A 21,941-nucleotide genomic window follows, 5' to 3' on the forward strand; every position below is an offset into this window, starting at 1 on the left:
GAAGTAAAGGCGTTACACGAAGCCCGGGCGTTACATGAAGTGAGGGCGTTACATCATGTATGGAAGTTACACGAAGCGCGGGCATCACATGGAATGAGAGCGTTACATGAAGTGAAGGCATTACACGAAGTGAAGGCATTACACGAAGTGAGAGCGTAACATCACGTAGGCAAGTTACACGAAGCGAGGGCATCACATGACGCGAGAGTGTTACATCACGTCGGGAAGTTACACAAGGCGAGGACGTTACATGAAGCGAGGGCATCATGTGTAGTTGAGGGTATTTCATGAAGAGCAGGCATTACACAAAGTCAGGGTGTAACATGAAGTGAAGGCGTTCCACGAAGCAAGTGCATCTCATGAAGCAAAGGCATTATATGAAGTGGGCATTTAAAGTAGGGCTAGGTTTTAAAAAAATAAATAAATCAAATGAATCGATTCTCATAGCCGGTTATTGAGTCATAAAACCATGAATCAATACTTTTAATACATCTTTTTTCCCCATAAATTGATGTGAATATAGAATATTATTTAAAGGTTTAAATGTTTTATTTCTGTTTTCTTGAAATTTACTGCTTACAGGAATTTTTGTATATTTTCCTACGCTTACAAAAGACTTGACATATTGCACGTTTAAGACAATTCAGAATATTGGAAAAAAACAATGAAATTCAGTGATTTCGAGAACTTCACTTGCCTTTTAGGTGTGTTAGCGACTGTGAGTCGAGTCCAACGTATGACGACGCTATGCTCATTAGACCGTTTGTGTTGATGCTTGTTACGAAACATTTGAAATGTTGGGGCGAAGCCTCTGAAAAGCCGCATCACGGCGAGCCGCTTAAGCTGGGACGCGAGGTGACACTTTCTAAAAAAGCGGGCTTTTGCTTTCGCCGCCGGACGCGCGCGGAGCCGAGCACGCCGGGGCGGCTTTGCTGACACCCACGTCTGCGCGCAGAGTTGACGAGTTGGCTTTTAAGAGTCTTTAGAAGAGCGACAGCATCATTAAAGTGTCGGATTAGGAGGAGAATTCACCGAGAACTGACGCAGCTTCACGCGCCGCAAGGCAAACTTTGTGTGCGCGTGTAGGTGCTGAGCGTTTCTTCGATCGAGAGAGAGAAAGACCTCGAAGAGCTATGGGCCGCTCCGGAAGTTTCCATCCTGATGTGTGGAAACACCAATGGAGGACAACTTAAAAAAATAACACTCAAAGCAAGAAATTCTTCTTGAGCAGCTGGACTGGCCATCTGGCACATAGGGCAGATGCCCGATGGGCCTTGCCTTTTTGTGGCCGATGCAGTGCTTTTTAATTATTATTTGCCTACATTTTACTGACTGGCCCCAAAACTGAGAGGGACCAGTCGGTTAATCCAGTTTGAATAGATAGCAAACTGAAACATCCTCAATAAACGTCAGTGGCAGAGGTTTTTTGTGTCAGTCCAGCCCTGAGCAGCACGCAGTTGTGGAAAGGTGGATGCTTAAATGTTGCTCAGCTGCTCAACTTTAATTGTTGACGCTCAAAAAGAGGACAAATGTAAAGGCAACGATTGGCAGTTGCTCTCGGGTTTCATACCTTGGACACACACACGAGCGTGCGCACGCAAAATAAGCAGGGGGCGCTCCCTCGTCCGTCAAACGACGACTCATGTTGGGGAAAAGGTCAGGCCCGCCGCCACCGCCGCTCTGAACAAACAGCAGCCTCAAACACGCACACGCGCACATGGACCAATGCGATGCATGCGGCGGCCACCTGTTGTGGTTGTGTTGTGTTGACAAGCGGCACAATGTTCGCGTCGTCTTCGCCGGGCAAGGAAACGACCTTTCGCACTCAAGGTCGCACTCTGACCCCCCCGACACCGCCACCTCCCACCTTCATCATCATCATCGACATAAATACTTTGTTAGTCTAAACACGGCATTCTGATTAATATTGCATTGAATTAAGTTGAAAAATCCACCTGATCTCAGGGGCGGCCATTTTGCCATTTACAGTTGACTGAAAATCACATCACAGCGCCTAATGCTGCATTCAAGGAAGGTGGGAAGCCGCCCACTTGAAATCTCCCAGTTACGACCTCAAAACGTTTGAAGCGAACAGAAACAACAAACATGGCTGATTCCGATAAATTGTTGTTGTGGTTAACACAGTCAGTCGAAATCACGTTTGGGTAGCTAAATTAATGTTTTAATAAAAACATACAAAATCGTGTAAGTTATGTTCCGCCATTCACAGTCAGATTTCAACCAGTTTTTTTTTTTTTTTTCCAAACTTCACAACTCAGATTTCCAAGTTCAAAGAGGCGTTGCCGTGCATACTTCGTAGTATGAAGTCGAAAAAGTATGACGTTAGAATCATGCCCAGAACCCCGTAAACACAAACAATGTGATCTACGTACACAAAACCTGATCACGAGATTTTTTTTGTTGTTGTAATTGAAGATATGCTTCTTTGTGTACGTAGAACACGTTTTGTGTACGTAGATCACATTTTTTGTGTTTACGGGGTTTTGGCATGATTCTAACTCCATAAAAAAAAGTCTGACCTCCCACCTTCCTCGAATGCAGCATAAGCACTCAGCTTGTGAACGTCACATGACCAATCACAGAAAAAGCTGAGTCGTGATTCCCACCTGGTCGCTGGGAAGTCATTTGCAGTTGACAGCGCAAGTGGCAAAATGGCCGCCCCGAGAGATAGATCAAAATGGGTGGATTTTTCTACTAAAAACAGAATCAGAATATCGTGTTTAGACTAGTGGGGGCACCTTGAACACGTCAAGAATTTTTTTTTACTTGACTTCCTCTTTAAGAGGATAAAGCACTTGAGAAAAAAGATGAATCCTTCTCAAATCTAAACAAAAATCTTACGGTGAGCGAATGGAGAAAGAAGAAGAGTGAACCAGAGATGACGAAGACGATAATTATTTAAACATAACGAAAAAGATGTCATTTATCCACATGGTAAAAACTTTTAAACACTTTTTGATTCAAAGTATGTCACCCTATTGCACGTAAAAGTTAAATGTTTACCTAAATAAATATTGGAAAACGAACCAAAAAAATATTCTGATATTGAAGTTGATATTGCGATTTATTGACGTATGCGGGAGGAGTATTTTAATGCTTAAGATATAAAAAATAAAAAAAATGAAGTTCTCTCTTGAAGGTAACCTCTGCGACAAACAGGAGTTCTCACTGCACTGCTAAGCGCGATCATGTTGATGTGACATTTTCATCGCCGTGTTTCATCGCTAATCATAATCAGCCAAACATGGTGACAAAGCTCCGCATATTTCCTTCCATCCCACATTGAACCGCCTTCGCGGTCTTCCTCGTCTTCCTCATTGCGCCCGCCGCCATCGCACACGCAGCCACAAAAACGACGCCGAAACGCTCGCGACAAGGGTTACGTGACCTCCGCCGAGGCCCTTTCTGCACGGGCCGAGGGTCAAACGACACTTTGAGGTCAAAGGGCGTCGCATTTTGCGAAAAGGTCGCGACTGGTAACACTTTGTTTTATCAGCAGCCAAAAGACGGAAGGTCAAAGGTCAGCGGGCAAATGTCGTCTCACACGCAGACACACGCACTGGTTCTCTCCAAAGTGTTTACATAGAGAATTACATAATTAATCATTTTGTTATTGTGATCATCTTGATCATAATTATCACTGAAATGCTCAAGTTGGATGGAGAATTTTTCAACTCAACAGAATTATTATTAATATCGGGTTGCATGAAAAAGGATAATAAATGGAAAGAGCAATGTTCCATCAAAAATAATAATGATTATTATTATGGTAAGAACCTGGTTAATAAAAGGTCCCTAAAGAATTGTGTATGTGTATGGAGCAGGGGTGGGATGGGGGGTTGTGGGGGGGGGCGTCAATTATTATTATTGTAATAATTAGGTTGCATGGCAAAGATGTTAAATGAATGGAAAGAGTACAGGCAGGTTGCATAGGAACACAAGAAACGCGTGCGTGTCCCCAGGAGTGTCCCAGCAGGCAGGCAGAAGGAAAATGCTGACTTTCAATCAAACGTGAGAAAATAATAAGAAAACAAAAAAAAGCTTGACACGCACAAACTCAGCAAAAGTTCACCTTTCACAAATAAAGTGCTATACTCACGTGTCAAGTGTTTTCAAAGGAAAAGTGTGCACGTAGTCGTCTTCACATCGCGCCGCGCGTGTACGTGCGCGCGCTTGCGTGAGCGCCTTTTCAGTCTTTACATCCAGCCATGGAGAAGACGATGAGGATGAAAAGGGGGGGGGGATGAAGAGGTGGACAAGTGTCCACGGATGACGACTGTCTACAAAAATAAAAATAAAAATAAATTAAAAAGAAAGTCCTCCTCAGCGCGCGCGCGCCAGCTGTTGCTCTCGTGCACGAGCGCCCCAAACAAAGATGAAGAAAAGAGAGGGAAAAACGAAAGGAAGACTGAAAGAAAGAAAACAGGAGTGCACCGTAAGTTGTTTTGAGGTCCGTGCGTCTGCTCTGCTCTCAATGGGCCGCCAGCCCGACTCAACATGAGCGCCAACATCCACCCAGGACGCTTGATTGCCCCTGGACGCCAGCGAGAGAGGAGGAGGAGAGAGAGAGGAGGAAAGATTTATAAGTATCGCGAGATTACGCCTTGCTCTCGCACACACGCGAAATCCCGCTGCCCAAAACAGGTGTACTCCCAACATGACGTCACAAGACACACACGAACTGTCACAAAAGACTGTTTTAATTACTCGTGTACTTAACTAAGTGCAAAATTGCTGCGTATCAAACAGTAAACACGAGCCGACTGCCTACAAAGTGGCTTCAACTAGATAACTGTCAGTAAAACTAGTTGTGACAACTAGAAAGTATTTAGCGATAAACAATTACATATATGTCGTCTACGCTATAAGAACTTGGCGTTCAAACTAGCTGTGTGTACAGAGTAAGATAGCTGATAAAGTTGCTAACTGCATCCAATTTAGCGTAAACTCGCAAGTGTGTCTAAAGTGTCTAATTAGTATAAACTAGCTAACTTTGTGTACAAATTAGCCTCATGCCAGCTGATAAAATTACTCAAGCTGGCCAACTGTCAAAATTAGTTCGTAAAGCACATGTAACATAAATGATTAATTGTAAAGTAACCCTAAAGTAGCTAACTATATAAGTATGAATGTGTTTGAAAACTTTCAAGTCATTTGGGAGCGGAAAGTGTTAAAACAAGTCAAATTCAACTCACCTTTAATTTAAGGTCATCATTTACATTAAGGTTTGCCGAAGCTTCCTGTTTTTTTCCTTCTTTTTTTTTGTTCAGTCATTGTAAACTGACATTATTGACTTCCGAGCATGCAACTGTGTCAAGTGTACAACAGTCGCCCCCTGGTGTTGGCTGCCTGCTACTATTATTCCAACGATAGAGCTGGAGCGAGTCTGTGCCAAAATAATAATAATAATAATAATAATAATCCTTCCGACTATCATGCATAATGCGTAATGCATAATATAATGCAAAACATTCAACTATAAAAATGTGTTCAAAGTAGTGTTTGTGGCTAGAGAGTATGGAGGACCAAAACTGCCAAAATTAAAAAAAATAAATGACTAAATAAATAAATAAAAGTGAATATAAAAATGGCGAAAATCCGAAAAAAATGTATATAAATGGAAATAAAAAGAGCAATATATATATATATATATATATACACACACACACACACACACAATTTGTATTTAATTTTTGAATTATATTTTTTGTATCGTTTTTATTTTCACTTTAGTCATTTATTTATTTAGTCATTTATTTTTAATTTTGGCGGCTTTTTTTATTTATTATGTCTTAACTTAATTTCACAGCATCTTTCTTTTGCCTTGTCAGGAAAACGTTCGTCTGCTGTTTTGTTCTCTTTTATCGTTCATGTTCAAGAACGGTGTCAGTAACACTGCCTCCTAGCGGACGGAGGAGGGACGGAACTTGTGACTTTCGTGGTGCTGCATGACGTTAGTCTCGAAAAGAAGAAATTAAACACATCGCTCTGGTTTTGTTTCCAACTTCTCATATTGTTTACATATTGTGAAGCATTGGTTGCGAATCAATTTCAATGTGCAAAAGGCTAGGGTTTCCAATTTTGAGAAATTATTTATACAAGACTAATCTGCTAATGGCTGCACAAAGAATTGTTGATGCAATGTTATGGACCAAATATTTCGTATGGTTTTTTTTTATTTCTACACATTTGGCACAGAATATAATGGCAAATAATGGAATGAAATCACTGACGAGATAAGAAATTGTAGGGATTTTTTTATTGATTTCCAGAAAAATCAAGCAACCATGTCAAATTGAGTGCAAATATATTACAGGACTGAATACTAAACATTGTAAGTCGACTTGCTTAGTAAATATTCAGATTTCCACTTATTTTCACTATATTATAAATAAACGGAGAATGTAGCCGCGAGGGGGCACAAGCCAGTGTCTTCTTGTGCCGGTCCCAAGCCCGGATAAATACAGAGGGTTGTGTCAGGAAGGGCATCCGACTTTGGCCAAACCAAACATTCCAATCAAATATATGACTTTCATACCGGATCGGTCGTGGCCCAGGTTAACAACGCCCGCCATCGGTGCTGTTGATCTACAGGGTCCTGGTGGAAATTGGACTACTGTTGATTGAAGAAGGAGAGGAGGAAGGTGTGTTCGTTGGAAGGAAGAGAAGAGGAATACCAAAAGTCTAAGACTGAGAGTACGGACTTTGAATGTTGAAAGTATGACAGGAAAAGGTAAAGAGCTGGTTGACATGAGCAAAGGTAGAAGTTTAGGAACTGGTTTCAAATTGTTCTATCATGGTTTAAATAGGAAGAGAAATGGAGTAGGAGTTATCGTGAAGGAGGAGTTTGTTAAGGGGATTTTCATTTTCAACCTGGATAGATTTTATTTATTGTTTTATAAAAAGTATGTTACAAGAAGTCAAAAGAGACTGCCTATTTTGTTTTTCATTAAAAAAAACTTTTTTCATGTTAAAAATGTAACTAAAAAAGTAACTTTTAATCTAACTTAGTTACTTTTAAAATCAAGTAATCAGTAACGCAATTTAGTTACTTTAAAACCAAGTAATCAGTAAAGTAACTAAGTTACTTTTTCAAGGTAACTGGGGCAACACTGCTAGCTAGCTAGCTAGCTCGCTCACGCCGCCTAGTGTGCAGGGTTGGGTTAGGTACTCCCAGTCACATCCTAACCTGTACCCACCGCTCTTCCACATCGCCGCATGACTTTGGCTGGGGTGGGGGGAGTTAGGGGGCTGCGCTAAGGCTCAATTAGAGCGCAGTCCAAATGGTCCGCCATGGATCGATTGGTCAATAAAGATGGCGGCAGCAAAGATGACAAGATCAGGCGACCATGAAGTCACATTGCTTTCCTCAGAGAGGAAGGACAATATTGGTTGGTGGCAGCGTGACAAGTTTTGGATTTTTCAGTCTTTGGTTTTGACTTTTCCTTTTCAAATTCACTTTTTAGAACGCGTTTGTGCTGATTTTATTATTATTATTTTTATTTTTTTACAACAGTACTTGTAGTTTATATTAAGTTCTAGTTTTAGGTTTTTGGTTTTGTTTTTTTTCACAGCAAGATTGGGGGGGGGGGGGGGGGGGACCAACATACAGCAATACTGAAATAAATGTATGAAATCTTAATCTAGAATTGTAACCATTTTTTTCATCTTGTCATCGCTAATAGATCCCAGAGGGGAGAACTAAAGGATAGATTTTTTTTTCTATTTTTATTTTTTTATATATATATTTTTTATGCTTTTAAAGAAATATGGAAAGAGATGATTTTTCTTTTTTTGACAGTTGGAGCTATAAATACGTGAGATGTTTTTTGGTAGACCATGCAAAAATATTGAACGATTGTGACCGAGATACAAATTGAACATCAAAGAGAAATTTGTTCTTTGACAGCAAAAAAAAAAATTCTTCTTGAGAAGGACCTGGACCAAATGTTATGTCAAATGCAGCTCCTTGTTGTGTCTCCATGGCGACAGGCTTTTGATTTGCGGTCCTCCGTCATTGGATCAGGAAGGGAGTTCGCTCTGATTCTAGGAGGGGGGGAAAGACACAAGACAATATTTGCACTCAGTGGAGGAAAAAAAATTGGGGCCAAACTAACGGCCAAAAATGTGACGGCGTGTGTTCGACTCACCGTGGTCGTCGTCTTGCTGGCGCTCTAAAACAACCACACGAGGCGGATTGCGCAAATCAGCATCAGCCTCACGGCATAGGAACAGTGTGGAGCCCCTGAAAGACAGCGACAAAGCGTTTTTTCGCGTCGAACGTGCTTCTTTTGCGGGATTTCAGGGCTCCATGAAGTCAACTCACCGGCAACGGGAACGGCAACGGCGACTTTGAACGTCCTGGTCTGGGCTTCTCCACTTTTGGGCGTCATGGTGAGCTTGTATTCGCCGGCGTCTTCCGCGTCAAGGTTCTTGAGCGTCAGGTCTCCGTTGATTTGGTCAAGGTCAGTCTTGCCGGCTTTGTAAAGACTCCCTTCGGTCAACTTCCAATCGGCCGTGTCGTTCGAGGAGGCCGCAACCAGGCCTGCGCTGACAGCCATTGATGATGCAGCTGCAGATGTAGTTGTAGTTGCATCTTTGGCGCTCGTGTCGGTTGGTTCTTGTTTCTCTTGGCCATCTTTTTGGTACGTGAGGATGAGGGTGCTGTCATTCTTGTTTATGATTTTTTCCCACTGTACTTTTTGGAGGTCATCCAGGTTTGTCTTCTCGGTTTTCAGTTTGAAGCTTTCACCTGATCTGCCGTTTATGTTTTCCACTTGGGCGGCTGAAAGGTACAAAATGAATACAAAGGAGTTTTCCACTGTCAGTTCCAAGTAAATTATTTTCAACACAACAGCTCGTGAATTTGTTGAAAGTCAAATGGTTGTTCTTTGTGTTGGCGCAATGCACCATGGGAAATGTTGACAAAGAAGAAACATCATGATCAAAGTGAAATCACCCAAATTGCCCTTATCAAAAGTTGACACACCCCTGGCCAATACAGTACATCAAAGTTTAAAATGCCTATTAACTCTTTGACTGCCACACTTTATCAAAAAAACAAAAACAACAGTGCCAGCCGATTTAGATCTTTTTAATTCATCTTTCAAGGTAAAAAGAATATCGTTTGCCTTTACTACATATACAATGTGGGTGCTAAATGAAAGCTCGCATTCCATTCATCATAATTTTACTAAGAATTATTAATCGTCTTCGAAGGGTTGGCAATTTAGACAAATAAAAATCACATTGCCATATTTTTGTTTAAAGTTTCCCCTCCCGCACTCATCAGCATAAAGGCACATTATGAACGTGTACACTTTATAACCAGTTATCTTTACCAAATCAGTTCATACAATACAGTGTTACTATTTAAAAAAAAAAAACAATCTCGACGACTGAATAGCTCAAAGCCCTTACATACAAATCTATTTTAGAAATGCAGGTAGTCAAAGTAAAAAGTCATCACAAGTCGTTTACGGATGGATGAAAAACCGACTTGATTTTTTTCAAAGCCAATTCAACAAAATATACACAGGATATTGAACATATTTATCTCTCATACTTTGGAGCTTCACTGTGGGAAAGTGAGGAAGATGTGAGGAGGATGTAAAGTTTACCAGCTTGCAGTGGAAGCAAAAGCAGAAAAGTCCAGATCATGTCGCTGTTCATCCTTCTCCTCTTCTGATTGAGAAAGTAATAAGGTACAATCGTTTTTTGTTTTGTTTTTAAACGACACGAGGAAGGTATTGCGCAAGTGGCAACGAGTTCGGCAGGAGCAAGTAAGCAAGACGAGTGTCACTGAATAATGTTCAGGCTCAACTCGGGCACGAACACCCCCGAGAGTCCGACTCCAAAGAACATGACGTCATCTCTTTGTAAACGTCATAAACATGAAACGACGCTTTGAAATGTCGTCAGCAAGAAACAAAGTCGCAAAAAGGATTCAAATGCAACAAAGCTCATCAAGAGCACCTGCTCTTCGTCTTCGTCCTCCTCATTGGCCAGCTCGCGTTCGCGCCCCTGCCGCTCCCCACATCAGTTCAATGTATGCGATTTATCTTTCGTTTATTCAAGAAAACATTTCTCCCATTGTGTGCTTCTTGCTCCCAAGTATAAAAATCCCCCATCAAAGAAATAAATACGGGCCTAAAAGTGAACAAAAACTCGACAAGAAGCTTAATTGTGAATTGTACTCATAACACATTTCACGACATCTGATGTCTATTTAATAGCTTGTTTGGAGAAATCGTGAACAAAATCAATCGTTTGGGATTTATCATCAAAGTTACTTTTATTAACTCTTTGACTGCCAAAGACGTTTCATGATGATTAGTAAAATTCCAATTAATGGAATGCGATCTTTCATTTCGTAGCCACATTGTATATGTAGTAAAGGCAAACAATATTCTTTTTGCCTTGAAAGATGAGTTAAAATGCTCAAAAGCGGCTGGCACTGTGGATTTTTTTGTTTTGTTTTTAGAACGCCTGGCAGTCAAAGAGTATTTAAAAATGTCTTCTTCTTTTTTTTTAACTGAGTTCGTTTTAATCCGTATTTAGAGCAGGGTTGTTCACATGTTTTCCAATTTCCAAATATCATTTGTTTTACTTTGTATTAGTTGTGTAATAAAGTATAAAAGTCAACTGCAAATGACTGTTGGAACTTCTTTTCCTCCATATAGTAATACTGACATAAAAAACATTTCAAATAAGAACCAAACGTTTGGTTTTATTAACATAAAATTTCAGATAGTTGACTTAAAAAAAAAAAAAAACATACTGTCGCTTTTATTTTCATGGAAGAAAATGTCTTTTCATTTTTTTTTAGTTGAACACTAATAGCATGAAAACACTAGCAGCTCCAAAGTCAAGATCAAATCTGCCGAAGCCCACAACAATCCTTTCATAACAGCAAAAAACAAAATATATATTTGTCTGTACATGTATATTTATTTATTTAGTATTTAATTTTTTTAGTTATAATTCTTATACTTGTTTTGATTTATTGCTGTTTTGGTCCTCCATGCATTCTGAGCATGATGGCAAAACAAACTCTTTGACTTTAATTTGAATCTTACAGTTTTGTACTTTTCGGAGGGCAAAAAGTTGAGTTCAAAATGAAGGGAAGCAGAGACAGAAGTGGAAGAAAAGTCATTTTATACTGAAGTTCGCCAAACCCATATAACGACCACTGTGCCGTTTTCTCATTCCATAAAATTTAACTTTGAAACTTCCTTAGAAACTTCCTTCTTTTCTGCCACTGACTCAATAGCACCCCGCGAGGATAAAAGTGGCATTACAAGTTTCTTCACCATTTCATTCAATTCTAATTCAGTCATTCTTTGACATAAAAAAGGCCCCTAATAACTAATAACGCGCTAGGTCAATTATTATTATTATTATTATTATTATTAGTAGTAGTAGTAGTAGTAGTAGTAGTAGTAGTAGTATTTTCTTTTATTCTTCTCCAACACTTTTGGGTAACGTCCCGCTTCTCACCATCATTGCTCATTAGCACCTCATGAGGAGCCTCGTGGTATTGCTTTGTACCAGTAGATTTGTTTGTTTTGGCGTAGTTTGCCTATCTGGTACTAAATTATGCTCAGTATTTATTTTTATAAATGAGAAAAGAACATATAAACAGAAGACGTGTCTTAGTTGCTAACGATGTGCGTGTATGGGCCAGTGGAGGGCGCCAAAGAGCCAAATTGTGGCTGTTTCTTGTGTGTCCAGCAGGGGGCCGCGTGAACGCAGGTGAGCTGTTGGAAAAGTTGTTTCTTACTTTCCTGAAGACTTTTTTTTTTCTTGCTATGCACCCTCTGTTTTTTTTTTTTTTGTATGTGCATCTGCTTTAGATTAGCTTTAGTATGCCCACGTGACTTATTGCACCTTTTTTTTGCACCCGTTCAAAGTCAGCACATAGTCCACTCCAGCACGAGCAGCCCACAACTCAGAAGCTAACCTGATGTTAATGGAACGAGTGTATTGATTATTTCATAACTCATCTCGTGTCATTTTCTGCTTTTTTTTCTTCTTCTTTTGAGGATCGTGTTTGTGCGATGTCTCCGGTGTGTCGGCAGGCGTGCGGCAGTTTGACCGTTTTGGCGGGCTGGGTGTGCCTCGTTGTCGCCACGGCGACGAACGACTGGGTGCGCACCTGCGACTACAGCGTGGCCACCTGCGTGCGGATGGACGAGCTGGGGGCCCGCGGCCTCTGGGCCGAGTGCGTCATCGCGCCTGCGCTTTACCACTGCACCGCGCTCAACCAGATCCTCAATCTGCCCGGTAATCGCAACGTCACAGATTACAATTTGCGTTATTATCGTTTTGGAGTTTTTATTATAGTTAGTTTTTATGTCGTTTTCGAGTTTTTTTTTAAAGTTAGTTTTAATTAATTTGTCAGGATGGCTTTGTTAGTTTTTGTTAGTGAGTTAAAAAATGCTTAGCTTTAGTTCGTTTTATATAGTATTAGTTTTCGTTTGTAAAAAAAAAGTTTGTATTTATTGCGTGGAATATATAATAAATACCACGGTAAAATGAAAAAAAAAAGAAACGCGCTTCTTACCTATATTGTTGCGTTTCAACTGAATTAAATGAAAAAACACTGGAGCCAAAAACAAGCAAAACTGGCACCTGAGAGTGACGTAACCTGAAGGTGCTTGCGGCTGCTTAATGACGTCACTTCTGTGCGACACACTGTCAAACGTAAATAAATGTACTTAAATCACATTAAAAATCAACCCCACAGGCTCGTGTATTAAATTAATTACCAAATAGGAAAACTAAGGATATTTTCACTATAACTATAGTTAGTTTTAGTCAAGTCATTATTTATATAGTTTTAGTGTGTTTTATAAACAACAGTTTCAGTTAGTTTTTGTCTCTTTGAAAGCATTTTCGTTTTTATTTTATTTCATTAACGAAAATGTTTTTTAAATGTTTGTTTTTTTAGTTCTAATTAACTATAAATAACCTTGGCGTGACGTCATCACGCCATCTTTCTCACCAAGTGTTTTGAAGTTGCGTGTCGTCGCTGTTGCGTGTGTCAGCCCACGTGCAGGCGTCCCGTGCCCTGATGGTGTGCGCGTGCCTGCTGGGACTTCCTGCCATCCTGTTGGTGCTCACGTCCACTTCCTGCGTGCGTCTGCCACACGACTCCGCCGCCGGCAAGAAGAGGCGGGCCCGGGTGGGCGGCGGCCTCATACTCCTCATGGGTATGGGTGTTTGTGTCTGTGTATCACTCTGTTTTTTTGTGTGTGTGAATGTCATATGTTTGAGTAATTATGTGCGTGTTGTCAGCCGTGCTGGGCCTGGCGGCCACCGTGTGGTTCCCAGTGGGGGTCCACCAGGACAAGGGTCTGATGTCCTTCGGCTCGTCGCTGTACTGCGGTTGGGCGGGCGTGGTGCTCGGCTTCCTGGGCGGCGGCGTGGTCCTCTGTTGCCATGGCGAAATTGACCCCCGCGCCTTCGCCAGGGAGAGCAGCTTCTTCTACTCCAGACAGCGAAGAGGAGGAGGAGGAGGAGGAGGAGGCGGAGCCACTGCTGTTATGGTGGATGTGCCCGCAAACCATGCCAAGAGCGCCCATGTGTGAGAGTGTGAAGATGGAATTTTTTTTTTGCATGAAAATATGTCTAAAAAAAAATAAAAAATACAATAGCAATGTCATGATGAGGTGTTGTGGGTTGAATTTTGGATGAAAATATAAATTTGACATGAATTTAATCAGTTTTGGAATCAGGCTGTGGAAAAAGTGATGCGCTTGTGAATACTAGTCCTTATGCATGCACACGGTTGCTTTGCTCTGCTGTATTCTTATATAAAATAAACTTTCGGACCTTTGGGAAGTGACGTTTATTTTACACGAGGAAAACACAAGCACAACAACATCAACATTCAACGCAGGGGGAAAAAAAATCATCAAAAGTTCTTAAATTTTACAAAACTCTCAAACACAACATGGAGGCTAAAACACTGTTCGCCACCTTAGCTTCAAATGTTAATAACAAGAGCTGCTCTGTATGTGTGTAACTGACAATGTGCGAGTTCCTACGTGTGCGAATGAGAGAGAGAGTGTGTGTTATGGGGGTGTGTGAGAGTTATGTGGCTTGTGTGTGGGGTGTGTGTGTGTGTGAGAGAGAGAGAGAGAGAGAGAGAGAGAGAGAGAGAGAGAGAGAGAGAGAGAGAGAGAGAGAGAGAGACAATGTGTAAGATTGTTGATGTTATTTTTATGAGCGCGAGAAAGAGAGAGAGTGCAAGGGAGAGAGAAAGAGAGCATATGAGAGTGTTGATGTTATTTAATGAGAGAAAGAGACAGAGAAAGAGGGAGAGAGACATTGTGTGAGAGTGTTGATGTAATTTTTTAATGAGAGAGAATGTGGGAGAGAGACTGTGTTAACGTGTTGGTGTTATTTTGTGTGTGAGAGACAAAGAGAGAGAGACAGCGTGTGAGAGTGTTGATGTTATTTTTATGAGCAAGAGAGAGAGAGAGAGAGAGAGAATATATGAGAGTGTTGATGTTATTTATTGAGAGGGAAGAGAGGGAGAGGGAGAGAGAAAGAGAGAGAGGACATGAGTGTTATTTTTATTTAAGAGAGAGAAAGGGAGAGAGACAGTGTGTGAGTGTTGATGTTTTTTTAAATGAGAGAGAGAAAGAAAGACATAGACAAGATGTGAGAGTGTTGATGTTATTTTATGTGTGGGTGAGAGAGAGACAGAGTGAGAGAGAGAGAGTGTGTGTCGGAGTGTGTATGTCCGTGTTTGTGAGAGAGTGCATGAGTGTGCACGAGAGGGTTTGTGTGTTTAGATTTCTATGAGTTTGCATGTGTTTGTGCTTGTGTGATAATGTGAGAGGCATTGTGTGATTGTGTGTGCTGCCACCTGTTGTTGTTGTCATCATGTCCATCATCAAAACTGCGATCGTTCGTCCCCCTCGCCGTCACTTCCTCCTCCTCTCTGGTACCCAAAATGGCTGCTGCCGCCGCTGCCGTCCTCCTCTCTCGCCACCCCGTCGTATGCGTGATTCTGGTAGCGGAAGTCCCGCTCGTGGGGGGCGGCCCATCCCCGGTAGGGCCCGTCATCCTCGGGGGCGTCGAAGTTGTCGTCCAGGTGCTCGTCGAAGCGTTGGTAGGAGCTGGCGTGCGCTTCCTCCTCGCGGGCGCTCACCTCCAGCGAGCTGTGCCGCACGCCGTACAGCGCGTAGATCAGCAGGCCTGCGAAGGCAACCGCAACTTCAGGACCGACCGACGACGCGGCGTCTTTTTTGCGCCGACTCACCGACGGCGCACCAGACGGCGAAGCGAGCCCAGGTGAGCGGCGACAACTTGAGCATCAGGTAGCTGTTGACCAAGATGGCCGCCGCGGGGACAAAGGGCACGCCCGGCGCCATGTAGGCCAAGCTCCGCCCGCTCTGCGGCTGCCGCAGCACGGTGAGCAGGAGCGCGGCCAAGGCGGCCGCCAACAGCGCCGCCGTCAGGCCCCAAGCGGCGGCGCCCGCCCCGGCGCCGCGCTCCACGCCAAAGATTACCGCCGACCACAGCAGGAAGGACAGGAAAAAGAAGGCCAGGGTGCAGCGTGTCACCGTGCGGCCGGTCCAGGCCGTGGGCCGCGCGGACGACTCGGGAACGCCGAGTCGCGCTCGCAGGGCCGGGTAATGGGCTCCCAGGAGCCTTTGCAGCGGGGACGCAGGGCCCGTGTGGAAGTCGCCGTCTGAGGCGTCGTCGAGGGAGGAGCCTGAAGATAAATTCAAACTGGAGTTTTTTTGCGCAATTCACATAACGTGCGTTGATGATTTATGATCTTACGGTCGATGTCCGGGCGGTCTTTGGCGGGAAGATCTTCGCTTTCCTCGGGGTCGGGCTGGTAGCGAAGGAGCAGGACGCAAACGCTGACCAGCGTGTACGCCAGCAGCGTGCCGATGGACATCATCTCGATCAGGTCACGCAGGCTCACCAGCAGCGCCAGGATGGAGGCCAGAGTCCCGGAAACTACGCAGGCCGCCGCCGGCGTGTGCGTGAACGCCGACACGTGAGACAGGGGCCTGCGCGTGCACATGACGTCGGTGGTATGTGCGATAGAAATTCAGTTGAGTAACTGTTTCAGTCACATGTGCAAGAGCAATTCGGTCACCAAGTGAGAGCGTTCAGTTGCATGTGCGAGAGGATTTAGTTATCAAATGTTTCAGTCGCAAGCGTGAGAATAATTAAGTCTCCAAGTAAGAGCGTTTCAGTTGCAACTGCGAGAGGAATTCAGTCGCCAAGTGAGAGCGCTTTACTTGTATGTTCAAGAAGAATTCAATCGCCAAGTGAGAGTTTCAGTTTTGAGATGAGTGAGAGTGTTTCAGTCGCAGGTGCGAGAGGAATTCAGTCAGATTGAGCGTTTCAGTCGCTTTTGCGAGAGGAATTCAGTCGCCAAGTGAGAGAGTTTCAGTAGCTGTGTGAGAGGAATTCCGTCGATGAGTTAGTGTTTCAGTCGCATGTGCGAGAGGAATTCAGTCGCTAAGTGAGAGTGTTTCAGTCGCATGTGCGAGAGGAATTTGGTCACCAAGTGAGAGCGTTTCACTTGTATGCTCAAGAAGAATTCAGTCGCCAAGTTAGAGTTTCAGTCGCATGTGTGAGAGGAATTCAGTCGCCAAGTGAGATAGTTTCAGTCGCATGTACGAGAGGAATTCCGTCGTTGAGTGAGAGAGTTTCAGTCGCATGTGCGAGAGGAATTCAGTCGCCAAGTGAGAGAGTTTCAGTCGCACATGCAAGAGCAATCCAGTCACGTGTTATGAGGCCATCCCGAGTCCTCTCATACACAGACAGTTAACCCCAGTTTGCTTGCGTGCGTGTCGTGACCTCCACACACCTGAACAAGAGTCCGTCGGTGGCCATGGCGTAGATAACTCGCGGCATCGGGAACAGCGATCCCAGCAGAGACACGCTAAGGCCGGCGATGGAGCCCACCGCCACCGTGTACTTCCCCCACAGGAAGCCATGCACCGCGAACATTTCCATGAGGGGCGCCGAGCCGTCGATGAGGTCGTACGGAACCATCAGGGTCAGGATCACGCTCACCTGTCACACAGTAAGAAGGGCTAAAGTTGATTTTTCACATATCTGTCATATAGCTTTAAGAACGTTTGTTTACGCTTCCTCAGCTACATTTACCGACAGTTTGTTTGTTTGATTTTTTGTACTGACCGACACGTATGCGCTGAGACACGTGACCAGCGAGGCGGTGATGGCGTAGGGGATGGACGTGTTGGGGTTCTGCGCCTCCTCTCCGGTCGTGGCGATGATGTCGAAGCCGATGAAGGCGTAGAAGCAGGTCGCCGCCCCCTGCATCACCTGCGCGCCAAACGGACGTTTGAAACGAGCTCACTGGAAAAGTCTCTCATGGTGAGTATGGAGCACAGAACAAGTGAATGATTGTGAACGTGGCGATAAATTACCAAAAGCGTGAAACTGAGAATTTGGAGTCAATATTTTTCACTGGAAAATACATTTGAAAGTATTTGCAAATATGTATCAATGTATGTGTAAGAACGTTCAAATGTACTAGCTAACATGCTAAAAATGTAGCATTTTCTCCCATAGTTCTACGGCGCATGCGTAAGTCAATACCCCGTAGCATTATGGGTAAACATGACAAACAGAAATTATGCAGTCCGGACATAATATTTAATAAAATTCCAAATATAAAATTTTGAATCAGATAACTTTCTAACGTATGGGTATAAAGTAGGCAAAATGCGAACAAAATATTCATTAAAGGAGACCTTAAACATTTCTTGACAATAATAAGTTATATGTGACCTCACTAGTGTAAACATGACATTCTGATTAATGGAATATGAGTTATGAAGCAGAATCCAGCCGTTTCTATCCATCTCAGAGGGCGGCCATTTTGCCACTTGCTGTCGACTGAAGATGACATCACATTTGCGCAGGGCTCAGCTGAGCAGTGATTGGTCGTTGCCTGAGACCTGAGCAACTGTGATGTCATCTTCAGTTGACAGCAAGTGACAAAATGGCTGCCCCATGAGATGGTTCAAAATGGCTGGATTTTGAATATGAGTTAAGCAGCAAAATCCAGCAAATTTCATCAATATCAGAAGGCGGCCATTTTCAGAGTGTCAGAGTGTCAGGGCACAGGCAACAACCAATCACAGCTCACCTGCTTTCTGAAGCTGAGCTGTGATTGGTTATTATCTGAGACCTGAGCAACTGTGATGTCAACTTCAGTCGACAACAAGTGACAAAATGGCTGCCTTCTGATACGAATAAAAACTGCTGGATTTTGGTGCTTAACTCATATTCCACTTATGCAATATTAACCAAAATACAGTATTTAGACTAGTGGGGCTGCATAGAAGATATTACTGTCAAGATTTTTTTGAGTTGACCTCTCCTTGAAAAACCTGCACATGACAAGTCAATACCCCGTGGCATTATGGGAGAAAATGCTACGTTTTTAGCATTTAGCCTACAACACGTTGAACATAAACTGTTTTGCTCACACAATATGTTTAAACGTACTTGCTAATACATGCTAGCACATTAAAATACGCAAACTTAAATCTATTTGCCAGTTTTTATTATTATCATATTTGCCATCTAGCGCCAACAACTCACCCCCGACCAGCCGTAGGGCAGAAACATGCCGCCCTCCCAGTTTTTGGCAGACAGGAAGAAAAGTCCAGCCATGATGATGAAGACCCACACCACCATGTTGACCAGATTCAAGACGTTGTTGAGGCCCACCGAGTTGCGCACGCCGACGGCCACGATCAGCGTCACCAGCAGGACGATGAACATGGCCAGCAGGTCGGGGAACGTGTCCTCACCTTTGCCTGACACAAATATGAGCGGTCACCGACACACGGGAAGTTTTTGCGCATCGGTTCGAGCGTGCACTCCACTGACCGAGTCCTCTGAGCGTGCCCAGGTGTGTGATCATGTAGTGGCTGATGCTGTGATTGGCCAGCGAATCAAACATGCTGCTGAGAGCCGACGCCCCCGCAGCCGTGCCAATCAAGTACTCCAGGATGAGGTTCCAGCCAATCAGGAAGGCCACGAACTCGCCGACTGTCACGTAGCTGTACGTGTACGCCGAGCCCGTCGTCTTGGGCACGCGGACGCCGAATTCTGCGTAGCACACGCCTACGGGGACATAATACAAACGCATATAAACGCTGAATAGTACATTGACATCGCCGCCATATTGGATGTGGCAAAGTGAAGCATTTTGTAACTGTCTTTACACCTTACGCAGCTTGACCGAACTGTAGGTCCAAATCACCTAACAAAATGGACGCCACACAGCGATGACAAGATACAGGTGTAGGTATAAACACTTTACAGTGACGTTGCCGCCATATTGGATGTGGGAAAGTGAATCATTTTGGAACTGTACTGACATTTTACACAGCTTTACTGGACTGTAGGTCCCACTCAACCTGACAAAATGGAAGCCACGGCGGCGATGACACAAGACAGGATGACACCGTCTACGTATAAACACTGTACAATGACATCACCGCCATTTTGGATGTGGCAAAGTGAAGCATTTTGTAACTGGATTTACATTTTACACAGCTTTACTGGACTGAAGGTCTGACTCACCTGACAAAATGGATGCCACACGGCGATGACAAGAGACAGGTGTAGGTATAAACACTCTCCAGTGACATTGCCGCCATATTGGATGAGGCAAAGTGAAGCATTTTGTAACTGGATTTACATTTTACAGCTTTACTGGATTATAGGTCCGACTCACTTAACAAAATGGACGCCACGGCAGTGATGACAAAAGACAGAATGACACAATGTACGTGTAAACTATCAACACTATACAGTGACAATGCCGCCATATTGGATGTGGCAAGTGAAGCATTTCTTTACGCAGCTTTACTGGACTGTAGGTCCGACTCACCTGACAAAATGGACGCCAAGGCGGCGATGACAAAAGACAGGATGACACCCGGCCCGGCAACAGCCTTGGCAACCAGCCCGGCGACCACGTACATGCCGGTGCCCACGCAGCTGCCCACGCCCAACGACACCAGGTCCAGGGTGGTCAGCACCTTGGCCAGACCCACCGGCGAATCCCCCGCAAGTTCTGTCAGGTCTTCGTCCCCTTCCCCGCGCGCCATGGCCCCCACCGGCTTGGTGCGCAGAAGCCGCGAGCACACATGGTACCAGGCGTCCGCCCAGGACACCCGATGCAGCCACGACGACATGGCGTCGACCAGCTGTGCTCAGCGGGGATGTCACTTCCTCGACGACGCCATCCTCAAGGAAAAAAATACACAGGCGGCAAACGTACTTAGGGACAAGTACGCATCAAGCTTGAGCTGGTCAAAACAGAAGTACTCACCCAAATTGCTAAAGTCTACACACCCCTGTTCAAATGCCAGTTCAAATCATTTTGATTCCGCCGTTAACGTGATCTATAACCTGTTCAACTCAACTGAAAAGCATGAAATATTTTAAACAGTGGAAATAAAAATAACCAAGATATTGCAGTTGCGTAAGTATGCACACCCTCTAACAATTGAGGATGTCGCTGTTATCAGAATTAGCCAACAACATTCAAACACGTGGGAAAAAAAATTGTGAGCTAGCAGTGCACACCTGCCAACATTTAAAGGGCCTCAGATTAAACAACAATTAAAGTTCTGATGTTCTAGTAGGCTTTTTCCTGACATTTTTGTCTTTCTAGGGCCCCAGTTCATAGCAAGCTGTCAGTCACATTAGAGGTGGAAAAAGTTGTTCAACCATTTATCTTCTGCTAATTTACTTTTACTGCAAAAAAACAGCATTTGAAAAGGGGTGTGTAAACTTTTTATATCAACTCTACCATCTATCTAGACAGTGGCACAAACAAGACACACAAAAATGACACGGTAGATTTGCTAATAAAGGAATACACACAGCGAGAGTGCAGTGTTTTTTACCTGATAATGTGCAGTGGAAGGATGGCAGGATGAATGAATGACTGGATGAGAGGAAGGAGGTCAAGAAAGTGTCATGTGTTCTCCTCAGGCTCCTCTGAAACATTGATGAGGGTCAAATTTCACATCACAATAGAGGGTGAAAAAAAAAAGTTACACTGGCTCAAACGTAGCAAAACTTAAAGGTTGATTTTATTATTATTTTTTTAATGACCTATTTATTAATTACTGAAAAAAAATTACTCACCTGCTGTCATGTGACCTCAACACCTGAAAGTCATTAAGGAAAGATGATGCCTGTTATGGTTAGTTAATATTATTTTATTTATTTATTTTGGCAGTGGTAAGTAATTGTGGTGGTGGTAGTAGTAGGCACTCCTCTGCTGGTAATCAGAAACGAGTCAGATAACCAGCAGCAGGGTCACATGACACGCACAATGCGACAGCACAAAAGTGGCTTGCAGAATTTATTTCAATGAACAACTCAGATGAAACTTTAAATCCTTCAAAGTTTCTCAAATCAAGAATCTGATCACCTCAACAAACATCTCAGCAAACATTTCCTGAAAAAAAAAAAAGTGATCTCAAAAAGTGACCCATGCCTGTGTTCCGATCCAAATGTACAGTATATGACAGGGTAGCAAAAACAACAAAATGTAGATTTCCATGATCTGCTAAAGTCCAAGCATTCCTGAAGCTGATGGACAACAGATGAGCACATCACATGACCTTCACCCGATTCCAAAAAAACCACATCGGGCTGTCAAGCGCTTCTCATGTCTTTCGTTCACGTCATATACCAAATTTAGTTTCCACCTGCAGCAAAAACAATGATTCTCCCTTTGAAGTGTTTTTCTTGACTGACATGCTACGCTATGGAAATATTCAAACTCCACACAGACTCAAAACTAAAACCACCTCAGAACTGCGAGGTCAACATGATATCCACTAGTTCATAGTTGTATATCAATCTTGTTCATTTTT

The 21,941-nt window shown here is 43.4% G+C and overlaps 4 protein-coding genes across 5 annotated transcripts in view; 1 reads left to right on the forward strand and 3 right to left on the reverse strand.

Annotated features, from left to right (window-relative positions):
• The window catches only part of LOC144008952 (sodium channel protein type 5 subunit alpha-like), an 89,119-nt gene extending 83,851 nt beyond the window's left edge, over positions 1-5,268 (reverse strand). The window contains exons 1-2 of the mRNA XM_077508341.1: positions 5,217-5,268; positions 4,121-4,555 (exon numbers count right to left, since the gene is read on the reverse strand). The gene's annotated coding sequence lies outside the window, so the exon portion shown is untranslated. The remainder of the gene's footprint in view (positions 1-4,120; positions 4,556-5,216) is intronic.
• Positions 5,269-6,265: 997 nt separating this feature from the next.
• Positions 6,266-9,875, reverse strand: LOC144009715 (uncharacterized). The gene is made up of 4 exons (XM_077509571.1): positions 9,642-9,875; positions 8,348-8,806; positions 8,172-8,266; positions 6,266-8,067 (listed from the first exon to the last, which is right to left on the reverse strand). The coding sequence occupies exons 1-3, from the start codon at positions 9,691-9,693 to the stop codon at positions 8,196-8,198; spliced, it is 582 nt and encodes a 193-aa protein (XP_077365697.1). The 5' UTR covers positions 9,694-9,875; the 3' UTR covers positions 6,266-8,067; positions 8,172-8,195.
• Positions 9,876-12,080: 2,205 nt separating this feature from the next.
• On the forward strand, positions 12,081-13,861 carry LOC144009606 (claudin-11-like). Its single transcript, XM_077509430.1, has 3 exons — positions 12,081-12,306; positions 13,071-13,235; positions 13,321-13,861. The coding sequence occupies exons 1-3, from the start codon at positions 12,081-12,083 to the stop codon at positions 13,611-13,613; spliced, it is 684 nt and encodes a 227-aa protein (XP_077365556.1). The 3' UTR covers positions 13,614-13,861.
• LOC144009605 (solute carrier family 7 member 14-like) lies at positions 13,859-20,270 on the reverse strand. Of its 2 annotated transcripts, none has more exons than XM_077509428.1 (8): positions 19,937-20,270; positions 18,928-19,164; positions 18,637-18,854; positions 17,203-17,349; positions 16,868-17,076; positions 15,823-16,058; positions 15,296-15,751; positions 13,859-15,231 (listed from the first exon to the last, which is right to left on the reverse strand). In XM_077509428.1, exons 1-8 carry the CDS (start codon positions 20,241-20,243, stop codon positions 14,927-14,929), a joined length of 2,115 nt encoding a protein of 704 aa, XP_077365554.1. In that variant the 5' UTR covers positions 20,244-20,270; the 3' UTR covers positions 13,859-14,926. The 2 variants fall into 2 exon arrangements, with proteins under 2 accessions (XP_077365554.1, XP_077365555.1); XM_077509429.1 differs by having other exon boundaries at positions 15,130-15,231; positions 15,300-15,751.
• Between the last annotated feature and the right edge of the window lie 1,671 nt (positions 20,271-21,941).

Source organism: Festucalex cinctus, chromosome 20 (assembly GCF_051991245.1).
Source record: "Festucalex cinctus isolate MCC-2025b chromosome 20, RoL_Fcin_1.0, whole genome shotgun sequence".
Classification (NCBI taxonomy): Eukaryota; Metazoa; Chordata; class Actinopteri; order Syngnathiformes; family Syngnathidae; genus Festucalex; species Festucalex cinctus.